Source organism: Lissotriton helveticus, chromosome 9, assembly GCF_964261635.1.
Source record: "Lissotriton helveticus chromosome 9, aLisHel1.1, whole genome shotgun sequence".
Classification (NCBI taxonomy): Eukaryota; Metazoa; Chordata; class Amphibia; order Caudata; family Salamandridae; genus Lissotriton; species Lissotriton helveticus.
In genome coordinates this window covers 346,613,963-346,631,258 of record NC_136070.1, presented here as the reverse complement: position 1 = coordinate 346,631,258, position 17,296 = coordinate 346,613,963, and the positions used below count along the sequence as shown (strand labels likewise).

The window sequence follows — 17,296 nt, the reverse complement described above, 5'->3', positions numbered from 1 at the left end:
TATGGATCCAAGTGACGCACACCAGGACACAGCAACTATGCCTCAACATAGACAAGGTGCTGGATGCATTAAAGAAGTAGGTGACTTTTTGTAACACATCGTCGCTCTCATTGATGGGTAGACAGGCCATTGCCAAAATGGTGTTACTGACGAGATGCCTGTATACTCCACAAAACTCGCTCTGCCCTCATCCCATGAAGGTTTTCAAGCAATTGAATTCCATCCTCATTTCACTCTTGTGAGTGGGTAGACGCAGTAGCATGGCCTTGCCAAAGCTGACCAAACGAAGAAGGGGGAACTAGAGGTACAAAGACTTGCTCTGTATTACTATGCCACGCACCTCCAACACGCCACCATGATGAGGTGGATGAGGGCGACAACTGGGAAACGCGCTTGGTAAACGGGTTGGTGGACTCCGATCGCCTACCCGAAGTACTAATGGAGGGAGTGGGAGTCTCGAGTGACAAGCCATAAATAGTCCTACAAACAGCAAAAATATGGCAAAATGTTGGCAAGAAAGTTTTGAAGAGAGCCCCATTCCATTGTGAACTTCAGATCTAGTCGCTGATGCCAGTTAGGCAAATGATGGACAATATGTCGTTTCAAACATGGAAGGAGCGTGGTGGTGCCCTATTGGGAGACCTATAACCTGGAGAGACCTTCCTAACATTTGAACAAGCTTGTGAAGAATTTGCACTCAAGCCCGGGCACTTATTGCATCATGCTGGACAAGCCAAGGTGTCCAGAGTGACCTGGCCCACTTACCCAGCTGCGCCCCAACCTACCCATACCCTCTGAATTTTGATGTCCTGTGGTGCTGGACGGCACTTGATCGCCCTGCTATATAAAGCAATATGAGTAGATGCAGATGCACCCCCGCCTCTGGTCCACATAGCATGGGAAGCAGACAAACACTCCACTGGAAGATAGGGAATGGACCAAAATCCGTGACCTCACCCACACAGTTTCACGTAATGCCCACTGTAAACTGGTACAATACAATTTCCTACATAGGACCTTCCTAACACTCGAAGATCTGCACCCCATATCCCCAACCCGACCGGACAGTTGCCCGTGCTGCAGTGTCAGTAGGGCGGAGTTTCTGAACCTGGCCTGGCACTGCTGGGCAGTGCAGTACTACTGGATCCAAGTGGTGATAGACTTAAAGAGGACTACTCACCTTAAAATAGAATGTACACCATTTGATTGCCTACTGGATTGGTAATGTTAAGACAGCCTACAAATGTCTGCAGTTGGCACTGGTGTTGGGCGGGCGTAGAGTCACCATCACCTGGATGGGACAGCATACTCCCGAGATTGAACCCTGGCATAGGGACGTACAGGAATAGTCACTAGCTGAGAAGACACAACTGAAGATGAGCCGGCGGGACAAGAAAGTGGAGAAAGACTCCTAGACCCACATGCAAACACAGACTTCACAGACAGCGACACCACTGATGGGAGCATGGGGGTCGAATGGACTCCAGGGAGCAGTGTGATCTAGTCTTAAAAGTGGCAGATTGACTTGCTTGCACGCTTGGAGTGATGCGTCACACTATAGGGTGACCTTGACAAGATGTATAAGTGCTGGATGGTTGAAGGTATGCCTTCTCATGTACAACCGGTCTTGTATTATACACCTCACTCTACCAACTGTTCTAATGTGTTATCTAAAACTGAAAAAATAAGGTTTTTTTCTTTTCAAAGGAAAAAAAAAAGAAAGGCTCCTCCAATTCTGAAATATCTAAAGACATTTCTTTTAGAACCTTGAATCCATACTCCAAAACTAATTTTCTCCTCTCCTGCTAACATATTATATCTATACTCCATGCTCTTTGCTCTGTTACTCCCTACAATTCTGTACATTATATATACAACATAACATTTGTATTTGTAAAGCACATGTATACCCAGAAGGGCATCTTGGCGCTGAATAACAGATGTTTAGTGCTACCCAACACAATAGTACTCATTATCTCATTATGTCGATCTCAGAAGGATGAAAGGCTGACTGGACCCTCCGGGATTTGAACCTGTGAACATGAGGTCAAACACAGGCCCCTGCAGTAGACGCAATAGTCCACTAAGCCGAGAGTGAGATAGACAGATAGATATAGATATAGATATAGATATAGATATATATATATTGCAGCTCAAATTCTTCCATTGTCAAACAAAGAATTCTCCGCACTCCCGGGGTATATTTTCAAAAAGGTTGCTTTATTTCAGACAAGACAGACGCCCTCGCGTTTCGGCATTCAGCCTTTCTCAATGTCAATGACCCTAAGACATCGTCATGTTCTTAAACACACCTTGAGGTAGAGGAAGGACTACCGGCTGGCTAACTATAGCCAGCGTCATCTTAGAGTGGTGAATATTTACAGTGATGTAATCAACTTACAAGCACATTCTATATTTTTTTAAAACATGCTTAACCACCCTTGGCATAAGTATTATCGAGAAGTGATTGTACACAGATTGTAACTGCATCACATGTACATTTTTTGTACTTGTTATCGATTAACATATTTTGCCATTAACAAAAAATTAAGCCGTGTATTGGCAATTTTCGTTCCCCACCTACATTCAAGTCTGTTTATCCTGAACATAAACAAAATCAACCATACGTTATTTACAATTACTATACATTTTTATACATTTTGTTCATTGTTTTTACTAATATTTTATCGTTGCCACAAATCTTAAATCGAATTCATCAGTTTCATAATATTACAAATAGAGGACCACCAGGGTTATTCATGACTTCATTTCTCTTATGCCTTTATACCAATCATTAAACTTCAATCCAAAAGTGAAAATATATACGCAAACGAACAAACAAACAAGGTGCCAATTTCATTTCGGAAAGTTCCACTTCTGATAGTCTCTATGTACATATATACATATATACACTCTTATCCACAGATCTTCACATTACGATCTATTTTTCAAATATTGCAGTTACAGTTTGCAGATTACACGCTATTCATGTACCAATGTGTACCATCATGTCCTCGCCACTGTTCATACCCCATGGTGTTTTTGTGTGGAGGTCGATGATATATCTAGACTCCAACCTACGCAGTTTCTTAAGTCTGTCCCCCCCCTCTGATGTTATCGGGAACTGAGTCTAGACCATAACATAGTAACTGATTGCGATCACTTTTATGCTTTTCTGCAAAATGTCTTGCAACAGGGTACGCTTGGTCAACCTTGTCAATTGCTCTCATGTGCTCCAGCATCCTGATTTTAAATGGATGTATTGTACTGCCAATATACTGGAGCCCGCATGGACATACCAAACAATATACCACGTACGGTGTGCTACAAGTAATAAACTTGCTGATTTTCTTCACCATGCCTGTATCTTTTATGGTGTATGTGAGAGCCCTTTTGCTATTCCTACAAGCCTTACGCTTGTGACAAGGAAAGAAACCTCTCATGTTTCTTAGGGTGTTCTCTTTGGGAGGTATTTTCTCTAGGTGGCTACGTACCAATTGGTCACGAATAGACCTGGCTTTCCTAAATGTGACCAGGGGAAAATTCGGGACATCCTCACCTATGACATTATCAGCTTTTAGAATATGCCAATTTCTTCTCAGCATATGTTTCAGATGATTAGCTTCTGCTGAGTATGGGGTGATTAGTCTAAATTTACCCGTTTCAGTTTTTTTCTCTTGCTTTTCATCTAGCAGGCTCTCCCTGGTCATCGCTTTCACCTTGTGCAGTGTCTTATTCAATGAGGTGGGATTATACCCACGAATGACAAATCTGGCCATACAATCAGTAGCTGCCTCATCAAAATCACAATCACGCGTGCAATTTCTCCTTAATCTTAATAGCTCCCCGTAGGGGATGCTTTGCACTAGTTTTGGTGGGTGACTGCTGGTTGCATGCAGTATCGAATTTCCAGCTGTAATTTTTCGATACAAAGATGTTTCAATCTGACCCCCAATAATCTGCACTCTAAGGTCCAAATAGTCCACAGAACATGGGCTAATGGTTCCTGTAAAATGCAGATTTAGATTGTTATTATTCAGGAGTGTGATGTAATTGTGGGCAGTTTCTTCAGTACCTTGCCAAATGATAAATAGATCATCGATGTATCGATGCCATTTTATCACTCTACCACTTGACATGTCGTCCCTGTAGGTTCTGGGCACCTGCTCCTCCCACCAGCCAATGAACAAGTTCGCATAGCTGGGAGCGAAGCAGGTGCCCATCGCCGTACCAGATACCTGCTTGTAGTATGTAGTTTCAAAGAGGAAGATGTTATTGTTTAAACAAAATTGCAAAAACTCAATTAACATGCAGTTATGTTGAGCATATCTTAGTTGTCTTTTCTTCAGATATACATTAACCGCCTCAATTCCCTTTGAATGTTCAATACAGGTATATAGACTTGTTATGTCTAGGACAACCAATAAATAGTCAGATTGCCATTGCACATTTTGGATTTTTGTTAGAAAGTCCTTGGTGTCTTTCACGTAGGAGGTCAGATTTCTTACCAAGCTTGCCAAGTAAAAATCAAGAAACTTAGAAACATGTTCAGTCAGCCCATGAACTGACGAAACAATAGGCCTTCCTGGGCGGTGCAAATTGTCTTTATGTAGCTTAGGGATATGATAAAAGGTCGGGCAAATGGGATTAGAGCTGCGTAGATATAGATGTTCTTCATCTCCAAGCATTCCTTTCTTGTACCACTTATTTATCAGTTCATCATACGCTTGGATACTTTGTTGATATGCGTTAAAAGTGGTTTCTTCATAACAGCTTGCATCCGATAACTGCCTCATTGCCTCTTGATGATATTCCTCCCTAGTTTGCACCACCACATTACCCCCTTTGTCGGAGGGCTTTATGATGACAGCTTGGTCATTAGCCAATTTTGTTAAAGCCAATTTCTCTTCCTGGGATAGATTAAGTCCACCTTTCTCAGTCTTCTGTTTCTTATAGGTGAAGTGGACGTAATGGTGGCCCGTCCGTGAGAGTTCGGAGGGGTGGGTGAAGGTGATGGAGTTTCCTGCTGTGAAGATGGGATCGAGGGTGTGTCCTGCTGAGCGCGTTGGTATGGTATGATCTGTTTGAGTCTGATGTTTTGGGGGCTGTCCAGGAGGGCGGAGGAGTTGGGGTCTTGGTGGTTGTAGAGGTGGAAGTTGAGGTCTCCCAGAAAGGTGTAGTCGGTGGAAGCGATGGCTTGCGGAGAAATGTCTGTGATGGAGTCGGAGAAAGTTGTGCAGGGTCCAGGGGGAGTGGTCTATAGATGAGGGTGCCTCGGAGGGTGGTGGATGGGTTTGTCTGTATCTTGAAGTGGAGGTGTTCCATTAGGTCTGTGGGTCCGTCGGTGTAGGTGTTCAGATGAAGATTGGCCCTGTAAGCAATGGCGATGCCTGCCTGGGGCGATTGGGCGGTCCTTCCGGGTGATCTTGTAGCCTTCGGGGATGGCGATCGCGACGTCAGGTCCTGAGGCAGCATTCGTCCAGGTTTCAGTTAGTCAGGGGTGGTGCTGTAGATTAGGTCCCAGATTTTCATGGCTTGTCTGTGGAGGGCGCGGAGGTGGGAATGAAATGAGGGCACTCCTGAAAAAGAAACTAAGCAGGGCGTTGCAATGTCCATTACACCTGCAGCCCAAGAAAATGCCCACCCAGGAGTCAAACAAAGCACTGTGGGTAGCAGGTGTGTGGAACTGTGCCCAAACGCTGCAGCCATTGCTACCGTTCTTCATTTAATCCCTCGTGCTGTGAGCACATCCATTATAGATGGATCCCCTCATCTAAGACGGCCACCCAAGTCATCATCTTGATGTGGCATACTTCTTAGATGAAATGATTATCCTAATACTCAAATAGGATTTGAAGCTGTCATATTTCACTCTAGTTAATGCGTGATCATTGGCAACAATGGAGGACATGTACGTCATTAAAAATTAGTCAATGCAATGTAATGGAGGTACTTCATAGCCGGACTAAAACAAGTCCTGGTCAGTCATCATTTAAATTGGCATAAACAGGCTGAACAACACTCTCTGTTTTCCCTTTTAATCTATTTTTTTGCTTGCCTTTTATTGCTCTGGTATTACTTCTGGCCCAGTTAAAGCTGTCTCTAGCGAGATCTAAAATGCCCTTTTTTGGGTAGCAACAATATATTTGTAAAACAATTAGTAGATTGAGGTGCGAGTCTTTCTCAGGGCACTTGTTTGACCGGGTGGTTAAGTTAAAGATTGGACTAAGTTCTTTACCTGCAGCTCTGCTCTGAGCTGTTGTATCTGCCCCATCAGTTTCTGAATTTCCTCCCTCTGTGTGTCCCGCTCGTGCTTAAGTTCTTCCAGCTCCATCGCACTGGCTGTGTGACTGTCCAGACCCTCAATCCCAGAGCCTTCCTTGAGGCTGTTAATCAGCTTCTCTTTCGACTATAAAAAATGAGAAAAAAAATAAGTAAATACGTGTATAAGGTGCAAATAAAGAAACATATTCTATTTACTTTGCTCTTCATGGAAAAAGACAAACTATATGTAATCACTTCTGCAAATAGAGAAATTGACACCAGACAGGAAAATTGTGTCAAATTCACGAGCATTTCCACAGACTCAATACACTTCAACAGCGGTTACGGAACTCTGTTGACATGACAAGCACCAGTGCAGTCTCAGCAGATGTGAGAGGCAACCATGGGCAAGACCAGTACTCACTTGAAGAATACGAGTTGCCTTTTGTTTGTAATCCATCATCTCAAGTTTGGATGACTCCACATTGGCTTTCATGACCTTGACTTGCTGATTCATCTCCTCAACTCTCCTTTTCTCCTCAGCATTTTTTTTCTCAGCTGCAGTTAAGGTTTCGACCAAGGTCTGACGCTCCACTTCCAGCTTATTCAGTCGTGTTGTAAACTCATTCTGATGACAAGGCAACAAAGAGACTATTAAAATGCTTCCAGATCACAAGCCCATGGTTATACCATGTACTTCAGAAAAGTGTCACAAACAAATGATTTCCAGAGATGCCTTTCTAGGATAGCCTGCTCACCTCTGCATGTCATTCACAGCACCACATCTCCATCTCAGTAGCATCTTAATTTCAAGCATCAAATCATGTGATACTGTGTAATCCTACATTTAATCATTTGCACTGCAAACATGAAGTTTGGCCTGTATTTTACCAATTTGTGTTACACTCCACTATGTCTCACCTGCATCTGTTTGTAGCTCTCCTGCTCCCGCCTTACAGTGCTCTCTGCTTCTCGAAGTCTCTCCTGCACAGTTTGCAAAGCCTGACTGTGCATGCTGCTTCCTTCCGTTTGGTCCTGCAATATTCTGCAAAACAGGAAAACAAGGGTCATTACTAATATGTAGCACTGCTTGCTCCATAAGTGCTCCTTTGTGCCCATTAGCAAGCAGAAAAATAAAGTGAAGTACCTGGCTTGTGCTTCCTAAATAAATTGTTCCCTATAGATGTCTAGATTGTAGATAATCAATGTTACAGTGGTGAAGGAACAATTAAAATGAATTATTTTGTGGTCTTTTCCACAAAGTTAGGTTGTTTTTGCGGATATATATATATATATATATATAGAGAGAGAGAGAGATATAAATATATTCATACAGTTTATTCAAACTGAATCTAAGAATAAAATGATGGCTACCATGAGTCGCTAATCACTGATTTCTGATTTTGAAGGGCAGAGATGTAGAAAACTGTTAAGCCTTTCCTGCTTACCTGGCACCTATATAAAGCACCTATATATATATTTTTTTTAAGTGCTTAATTAAGTCAAACTAAAACAACAAAAGAACCCTTTCTGAGCAAAGTTCTTCTTTCAAATCAAGTATGGTTTAAATTCATTCAGCGGTTTTGGCCGTAGCAGTGAGCAAATGTCCTATGGGAGATATAATGGGGGAAATACATCTTTTTTTCACTTCCCCATCACGGATCAGCAAGTCGGATTTAAGCAAATGCAGCCAAAGAGTCAAAAGTATATTCAGATCAGAAAACACCGTTTCAATTGAGGGAGCAGCTGCAATTATATTCTCTCTTGTTTCTTTCTCGCGGACTCTCGGTCTCTCTCTGAAGAGACTGCATCTGGTGAGGAGCTTTCTGGGGCTCTCAGCTATCCCGGCCCCTTGGCTCTCCCGACTACTGACTGGCTTCCCGACTGCACTGGGAGTCCGGACCGGGGTTGGGCGCCGGAGCAGACAGACTTGGCAGAGTATCGCCTCGAGGAGCTGGCGGGGGCTCACAGCGAGCCCGGCCCCTTAGCTCTCCCGACTCCTCCTGACTGGTAGGCCGCCTGCACTGGGGACCAGGACCCTGGGGATCGCCGGTCCTGTCTGTACAGTGGCTCGCCTCGGGGAGTTTTTTCTCTGGGGCTCACTGCGTGTAACATTAACCTGGGAACCTCGATGCCATGAAGTTTTTAAGGTACTGGCATGCAAATTATTATTCTATCACCCATGCCGGCTTTGCATTCTCTGCCCGGAACTTTTTAAAAAAACTGCAGAAACTTTCAAACTTTCTTCACGGGCATAACGGTCTTTTCTCTCTCCACTCCCCATTGTCTAAAATGGCGGGGGCCATTAACTGCTGCAATAAATCGCCTCCACTGCCCACAGATGACCATGAGGCAGCATAACAACGCGGTCAGGGGTCATTAAAACGGAGATAAGGCTCTCTCCTCCCGACCGAGCAACATAGAAGCTGGTCTTCTCCTCCCCATCTAGCAACATAGAAGCTGGACCAACTCGACTGCCCCAGAGTAGAAAGGGAAACTTAACCCTATAAATCCGAACAATAACAACAGACAAAGGACTACTACTCTTGTCTCCCTATATTCCATTTTGGCGGCCATCTTAGACTAGTCCTCAACTTTGGTGGCCACCTTAGACTAGTCATCCTCATTAAACCGCCCATACCTATGGCTATCCCCATCTCCTCATTCTCTTTGCACTTTATTTTCATTCTTATAGCCCTGTAACGTCACCCACTCACCCTCGCACCCCCCCCCCTCCCCGACCTACCCAACCCTCACCTCCTCTACCATCGAACGCATGGGCACTTCACTTTCTTATCATTCTTAGAGCACTGTACCGTCACCCACTCACACACGCACACCCCCCCCTCCCCAACCAACACCTCCACCACCATGGAACGCCTGGACAAGCACACATACAAAATTAACTACCCACCTGAATGCACCAAAAAAAACGCTAAACGCTTCAAACACAACTTCCTGAAGGCCCACCCTGATACCCCATTTGTGGACACCTACTTCTCACTGATCAATGGAGCCACGAGCACCGACATCATCCTCTACACCTTACGGAGAGCACAATGGAGGAAAGCGTTCCTCTCCATTCTCACTGTCCCCACCACCAGAAAATCCGCTCATGGCCTAACGCTCGCTATCACGCCATCCCAAGTTTTCCCAGGCAAGGTCACCATCACCATCTACAACAACGGGATCATCCTACTCCAATCCACAGATAGGAACCTTGACCTACTCGACAACCTGTTCCCCACCTTCATTGAACATATCTCCAACCTGCGGACCCCCTTTCCTAACACCTCAGACTACTCAACACCCTCTACTTCCAATCATCAATCTAACCGATCACAACACCTGAACGACACACACCTCTCCACTCCTCTCAGCGCTGTAGTCATTCACCCACTCGAGGTAACTTCCCCACTCCCCTCACTCACTGGGGAAGTTCACTCCTACACCCTCCATACCCCCCACCCTCCCTAGCCCACACCTCACACCTCCTTCGAGTCCCGCAGAACCTACCTCCCCCCTGATCTTATCTCCCCGTCCCGTGACAGGACCATCTCCCACTCACTCGCTGAGGAAGATCACTCCCCGTCATACACCCTCCATACCCCAACCCTCCCTACCCCCCACCTCTCACCTCCCACGAATCACGCAGAACCCACCACCGCCCTCTTTTCTCCCCTGCCCTGCGACAGGTCCTTCTCCCACCCTATCGCCCCCCCCCACCCTTACTCCCCACTACCCCACTCTCCCAACTAGTCTCACAGAACACACCTCCACCGCCCTGAGCACATCTCCCACGCCCCGCGACATGACCAAATCTCACCCTATCTCCCCCCCCATTCTCACTCCCCACTACCCCACTCTCCCGGCCAGACTATCGGAACACACCACCTCCCTTATCCTAACCCCTTATCATCTAGCCCCCCCCCATTCCCAGCCCCCATTATCCTACTGTCACTCCCACTTTCTCCAGCCTACACTCATCCCTCAACTCACCTGCGCCGCCTACCACCAGCACCATCACCTACGCTACCAACCTCCCCCCTTCCTCATCCACGCCCCTTACTCACAAGCTCTCTCATCCATCGAATGCCAACCCACCTACTACGGCCGCAGAGCCCTGCACCGTCCCGTGCACATCCCGCCCCAATCGATCCATTGCCCACCCCATTGCCCCACTCAATCACTCACCCACTGCTCTCAGTCCCAATACCATCCCCAATCCAACCCTGGACATGATCATATCCACCCGCCTACAAGTCAAAGAAGATCTTCACTCCATCAAAGAACTTCTTTTCGCACACCCCAGACACCCCCTACCCACCACTTCCGCGCCCAACAATTACACCACCCGCCCCTCAAACCATGTCACTCATCACTCCCCACGCTGGCCCTCTATCCCCGATTGCAAGGCCACCGGCCGCCCCCGTCGCACCCTAAACCCCCTCTCTGATCGAGACTTATACACTCTACTCCGTTCATATGGCCCAGGTCCCACAAAACACCCACCCACCACACACCTTCCCATACCCACGATTCTCACAAATCCCCTCAGGCCCCCCACACTGAGCAACAGAAGCTCCGTCCCCAGTAATCTCAGAAAAGTCCCCCTCTCCCTAGAACACTCGTCCACTCTCCTCACCCCAGACTAAAGTGTATCCTGCTCAACTGCAGATCAGCCCCGAGACACTCCTCCGGCATCGCGGATCTCATCTTATCAATGGACCTCGATCTAGCCATTCTGACTGAAACGTGGCTAACTGAAGCCTCCACACCTATAATGGACATACTAGTCCCCCCCAATTACCACATTATTAGACTCGACAGAAATGGCAAGACGGGCGGGGGAATCGCATGCATCTATAGGAGCAACCTCGCTGTTACCAAAGGTCCATCCCCCTCCCTCACCTCCTGCAAACTCATCTGCCTCGATATTACTAGCGAGGGCAAACCTGTATGCTCCCTACATGTCATCTACCACCCACCCTGGGACAACCTCACCTTCTCCCAACAACTCATGGACACGATAACCACCAACGCCGGTCGACAGATCACTCAAATCTACTTGGGAGACTTCAACCTCCACTGGAACGACCAGAAAGACGCTGTGGTGAATAGCCTTAAAACTTTCCTCAACGCGCTTGACCTCACCCAAATCTGCAACCGTCCGACACATGAAAAAGGCTCTATCCTCGACCTTATCATCGCCAAAGAAGGCTCTACCCAGATGGAGGCAATCCAACCCTGTGACTGGTCAGACCACCACATTATCACCTTCTTCATCAACGAAAAGGTCAAACTTAACCCGGCTCAACCTACCAAAACAAAGATCTGGAAGAGGGACATGAAGAATCTTAACCCAAACTCCTTGCCTGCCCACACAGGCAGTCTCCTACTTCCCCCGACGGACGTCTCTGATGTTCATTCTCTGACCGACCTCTACCTAGACACTATGACTTCAATAATCAATGAAGCCGCACCCCTGCAACTGAAGAGAGTCTCCACCAAGAACTCGAACCCATGGTATGATGGTAGACTCAATGAAGACAGACGTGCTATGCGCATGGCAGAGCGCACGTGGAGATCTGACCCCTCAGCACTGCACCTTAAAACGCTTAAGAATAAGAGAAACGCCTACTTCAGAAAAATCAAACGCTCAAAATCAGTCTTCTTTAGCCAACAGCTGGACCAAGCAAAAAACCGACCAAGAAAACTGTTCGAGTTAGTCAATACCCAAACCAAGACGCAACCTCTACAACCTAACTGCTCAACAAATGATATTCCAAGCTGTGAAGGCTTTTCTGCTTTCTTCAAGCAAAAGACCGACAATATAAGAAGTGATCTCCTCAAGGATGTAAGTCGATACTCCTGCTCCATCTCCATAACTAACACTCAACCTAAAAACAACGCTGCATGGACGTCCTTCGACACCTATTCTGAAGAATCAATTCACAAACTGCTAGGCACCTTGAAGCCCGCTAATCACCTCACAGATCCCCTGCCTGCCAATGCTGTCAAAGCCCTCACCCCCTGCTCCTCCCACTCTGGACTAAAATCATCAACGGTTCCCTTCAACAAGGACTCATCCCAGACTCCCTCAAGATAGGGCAAGTCACGCCTATAATCAAGAAATCCACAGCTGACCCGGCCGACCTAAACAATTACCGCCCTATCACCAATATCCCCACTCTGGCCAAATTGCTAGAAAAATGCGTACAACTCCAATTGACAAAACACATTGATCAGTTTGACCTCCTCAACCCTCACCAATCAGGATTCAGAGCAAAACATAGCACGGAAACGGCTATGACACACATAATTGATGACGCCCTCCAAATCCTTGATCACAATGAGTCCTGCCTCCTCATCCTTCTTGATCTCTCCTCAGCATTTGATACGGTCAAACACGAGAATCTACTGGAGCTGTTAAATACCAGAATGGGCATATCCGGGACTGTTCTCAAATGGTTCACGTCCTTTCTACACAACCGATCTCAGAAGTTCAAGATCAACAACGCATTGTCCTCACCTGTGCCCGTAACACTAGGCGTCCCTCAAGGTTCCTCCCTATCCCCCACATTGTTCAACCCCGTCATGGAACCACTCACTACCTTGCTTCAAGCATCAAATGTACACTTCCATATGTACGCCGATGACACTCAACTCTACCTCAAGGTGCAATCCCCGGAAGACATCAAACTTCTGGACGCCACACTAAGAAACACCCAAGCATGGCTGGCCGATAATCACCTCAAACTAAATGCTCTGAAAACTGAGTTCCTTCTGATCTCACCTCCTGCGAAAAAGGCCATCACCCAAATCTGGCTCAATCATCTAACCGCACTCAATGTCCAGCCCACCATCGTGGACTCTGCGAAATCCCTTGGCATCACACTTGACTCCAATCTCAACATGCAGCAGCATATTAGCAAAGCAACTAAAGGAGCCAACTTCCAAATCAACACTCTGAGAAAACTTAAACCCTTCCTACCACCCAAGGACTTCCAAACTGTTGTACAAGCCCTAGTCATTCCTCGCATAGACTACGGAATTGTGGCTCTCAGCGGGCTCCCCCTAACAACAACGGCACCACTAAGAGCCTCTCTGAATGCGGCCACGAGACTCATCACTGGCTCAAGAAAACACTCGCATATATCTCCTGACTTAAAAGCCCTTGAACTGGCTGCCTTTTGAAGCTGAAAATTGCCTGTATGACACACTCGGCCGTACACCACAAGTCACCCAACTACCTCACTCACAAGCTGACTATATCAGGAGGCTCAAGATCCAACAGAAGCACAAAAAACCTCCTCCTGAAACCTCGTAGATTCCGGAAGGAAAAAACATACAAACGCTCCTTCTCAGGAATGGCACCGAGGATCTGGAATGCACTCCCGCCAGAAACTAGGCTTATCCCCTCCACTGTACTCTTCAAGAAAGAGGTAAAAGCCATCCTTATGGCTAAGTTCACCTGAACCCTATTGTTACTGGAACAATGACATTACACGGCTACTATATTATCGGCTACCTGAGTGTTTATCTGTGTTATACTCTTGTTTGATTGCTACTGGATCAAAGTCATTGCACGGATTCTATATTATTGGTTTCCAGATTGTTTATTAGGGTTTACACTATGATTTGATTGCTCTACTAACTTGCAATCCACTTACTACTGACTACTATACTGTTTTCAACAGTGTGTTTACTCACCCTCTGGGGGGCTATAATCTTATTCGATCGCTACTGGAGCAAAGACATTGCGCGGCTTCTTTATTATTGGTTTCCTGATTGTTATTATTGTGTATACTCTTATGCGATTGCTACCCTACCTTGCAACTCACTCACTACTGAATATTATATTGTTTTCAAGAGTTTGTCTACCCTACCTCCTGTTTCTGTAAAGCGCTCTGATATCTGCAAAGATCTTGTCCGCGCTATATAAAACCTTAAAAATAAATAAATAAATAGTGCCGGAGGAAGTGATGGGCATAATACTAGGTAGAAGTTAAGGCATCATTTGTCTACCTAATAAATTGTAAGATTATGTATTGGAGCGATTCCTCGGTAGTACCAAGATGAACAAACGAAAGAATGTGGTTTCCTTGCAATTTGTTTTGAATAAGGACTAACTGAGTTGTTCAAATAAATGGCTGATAAAATGTATACATAATGATGCAAGCTCTTTATTGTCAGGAGCAAAATACAAGAGTATGCACTGCAGCCTTGCCTCACCGCACGACCTGCTTGCAAGACTGAGGCCATTGCTGTCAACATTTTCTATCAACATTAAGATGTGTCAGCCACTGAAAATCAAGATTCAAGACTCTAAACAGAAAAACAAAACTCCTCCCCTGAGGTCCATATAGGATCCCAGGCTATTGAACAATTTTATATATATAGGCAACACAGACATCCATCTCTACTTGGGAAACAAGGCAAAAACACTAACCAGCATTAAAAAATGTTTAAATGTGATCTAGAACTGGATGAGGGAAAGCTTGTAATGGGTCAATAGCACCAAAACAAAAATTCTACCGATGAGAGGTAAAAAAATAAAACAACATGGACCCATTCGCATGGTCTCCAGCATGAAGATCAGCACAGGCTCCATCTCAAAATGCAAAGAACCTCGGGAAATCTTTTGACAAAACCTCTCATTCATATACAGAATAAACACTGTCTTAAAGGGAATACACTTCCAGCTAAGACCAATTCACAATGTGCTGTTACTTTTTTAAACAGATGGGAGAAAAATACATCACTAGTCATGGCCTGGCAGGATTAGTGCAATAAGGTATATAAGGTCTACAACAACTGGTTTATGGACAGGCAAAAGTGTATACATACAGAGATGGCAGACCAGCACTTAAATGGACGTATTGTTATCACATTGAGATTTGTTGCACTTGGAAATCACATTTAACTGCTTTACACCACGAACAAGGCATTATGAAACACAGGCCCAAAGGAGTTGCAGACTGGGCAACACACTATGTTACAGAGAGATGTTGGTGAACAACTGAGAGTTCAAGCCAGGCTCGAGCCATGTGTTCAGCTCTGGCTCAGCACAAGGTCCTCTAAGGCCATAGAGCCCAAAACAAGCCAAACTTTCATGTGGCTTCTGCCTGCGGCCCATGCTCTAACCTAATGCTCCAAGAATTCAAGAAAGGACTTTAAAATTTGATTTAAAAGACGAGAGGGAAATAGATATGCATCTAGTTAGTAGCTGAATGCCACTATGTGAAATTTGAAAACCTAGCATTTTTAGGCATGTTAAAGAAATATATATTTTTTTAATTCCGAAGTATCTTCTTAATCATATTTTTGGATGGTATTTGTTGCAGTTTATGTTCCAAACATCTTCAGTGCCCGGCTCTTACAGCCCAGCCAGACAATTGGCTCTGTCTGGCTGGCTCGTCTAACTCTATTTCCAACGAGGAACATTTGCTCCGCTAATCCTCAGAAGACCTTTAAGCATACAATTAGAAGACAGGGTTATTTCCTTAGTATTAAAGAGGCCAAAGCTCTGGATCCCTCTCTCCATGGACAGCCACACTATCTAATCTTCAGGAAACTACTAAAAGCAATATGATATAGAGACAATCTAGCCCCAGGCAGACTCGGGTCATGCTGTGCAAGACTGATGGGAGCTCTGCTACTTTACAGTAATACTTTTCTAACAAAAGCTGCCAATTCTAATATCAGTTGAGTTACGATTGAACCTACCACTAATCCCTTGTTACAAGAGCAATAACAAACCGGCCCACACTAACCTCACATGTAGTACTAAGTCACTCAACTAAAGCCTTGAACAGAGTCCACAAACGTATGCATGATCGTCTGAGTTGGTCAAAAGACGTCAGGATGACAACATGAAACGATTAAATACGTAAATAAATATTAGTTATGTTTAATCTGCACATGTTCAGCTCAAATAAGAAGCTCATCTAAACTGTCTTTATGTACACCCAACTGTTATCCTTTTCTCGTGTTCCCATGTACATTTCTTTCTTTTGAAAACATATGGAGTTTTCCTCTATCGATTTCTGGTTTATACAAAGTTACAACCTTATACTGGTTAAGTTATTTTTCAAAGCTACTACAGGTTTACATTTGACTTTCAGCTGTCCTTGCTTCCCCTTACCTTTAAGGATGTGATACTTCAATATTTTCCCCCAACTCCTTTGTAACTTTTAACCATATCTTCTTCATGTGCTAGCCTCCATGCTTACATGTGGAGTCTTGCTACACCGAAATAATTCTCAAAAAGTTCCAAACATTTTGGGTTATTTGGCCAAACTGACCCTTCCATTGGGGGTGTTTCTACCCAGAATATTGCCTTTCAACCTTTCTTTCAGACGTTTCTCCATTTTCCACACTCTTGACATGTTAGATGTGATTCAGCTGCTAGTTCTGCTATTCCTACACTACCTTTTTTTATTATCACCAAGTTACTTTTGCTTCATTGGGCTTAGAGTTGCACACATTTCAGTTCTGGTGCTGCACACAATGCCTTTCTGCCTTTAAGGGGCAATTGCCCGGTTGTCATTATCTAAAACATTTACCTTCATTCTACTATTGGTTATTCCACTTTAGTTCCTTTCTACCAAAAATGAAACCGTGGGTAATATCACTGAGAAGGAGAATACACAATGGGACAATGCTATTAAGATTAAAGTAGCAGCACAGAGACCCCCAATAAAAGGCAATAGCCTCAAAGCGCCCATCCATGGACTTTACTGTTTACTTCCCCTGATGCATTTCCCCAACCCCTGACTTTTCCATGCACTGTATAGTACAGCACAGAGGTTTGATTCTGTGATATGTAAGTGAAAAGTTTTCACTAAAACTGAATTCCCATTTTTCCTTTACAAAGGTCACATTGCCTGGCTATGTTCACTGCCAGCAAGGTCGACAGCAACCCCTGCACCTGATGAAAGGAGGCTGAGTTGAGAGGGAGCAGGCACATCGACTGAGGATAGTAAAGGGGGATTTCAGGAGAGTCAAGTGCTACTGTTGGGAAAATGTC

General features: G+C 45.0%; 1 protein-coding gene across 1 annotated transcript in view; it reads right to left on the bottom strand.

The window, feature by feature from the left end:
• GOLGA5 (golgin A5) overlaps positions 1 to 17,296 on the bottom strand; it is a 154,100-nt gene that overhangs the window by 110,226 nt on the left and 26,578 nt on the right. Inside the window, exons 5-7 of the mRNA XM_078662294.1 lie at positions 7,186 to 7,309; positions 6,689 to 6,892; positions 6,239 to 6,409 (exon numbers count right to left, since the gene is read on the bottom strand). Coding sequence (XP_078518420.1) covers positions 6,239 to 6,409; positions 6,689 to 6,892; positions 7,186 to 7,309 — 499 coding nt within the window. The remainder of the gene's footprint in view (positions 1 to 6,238; positions 6,410 to 6,688; positions 6,893 to 7,185; positions 7,310 to 17,296) is intronic.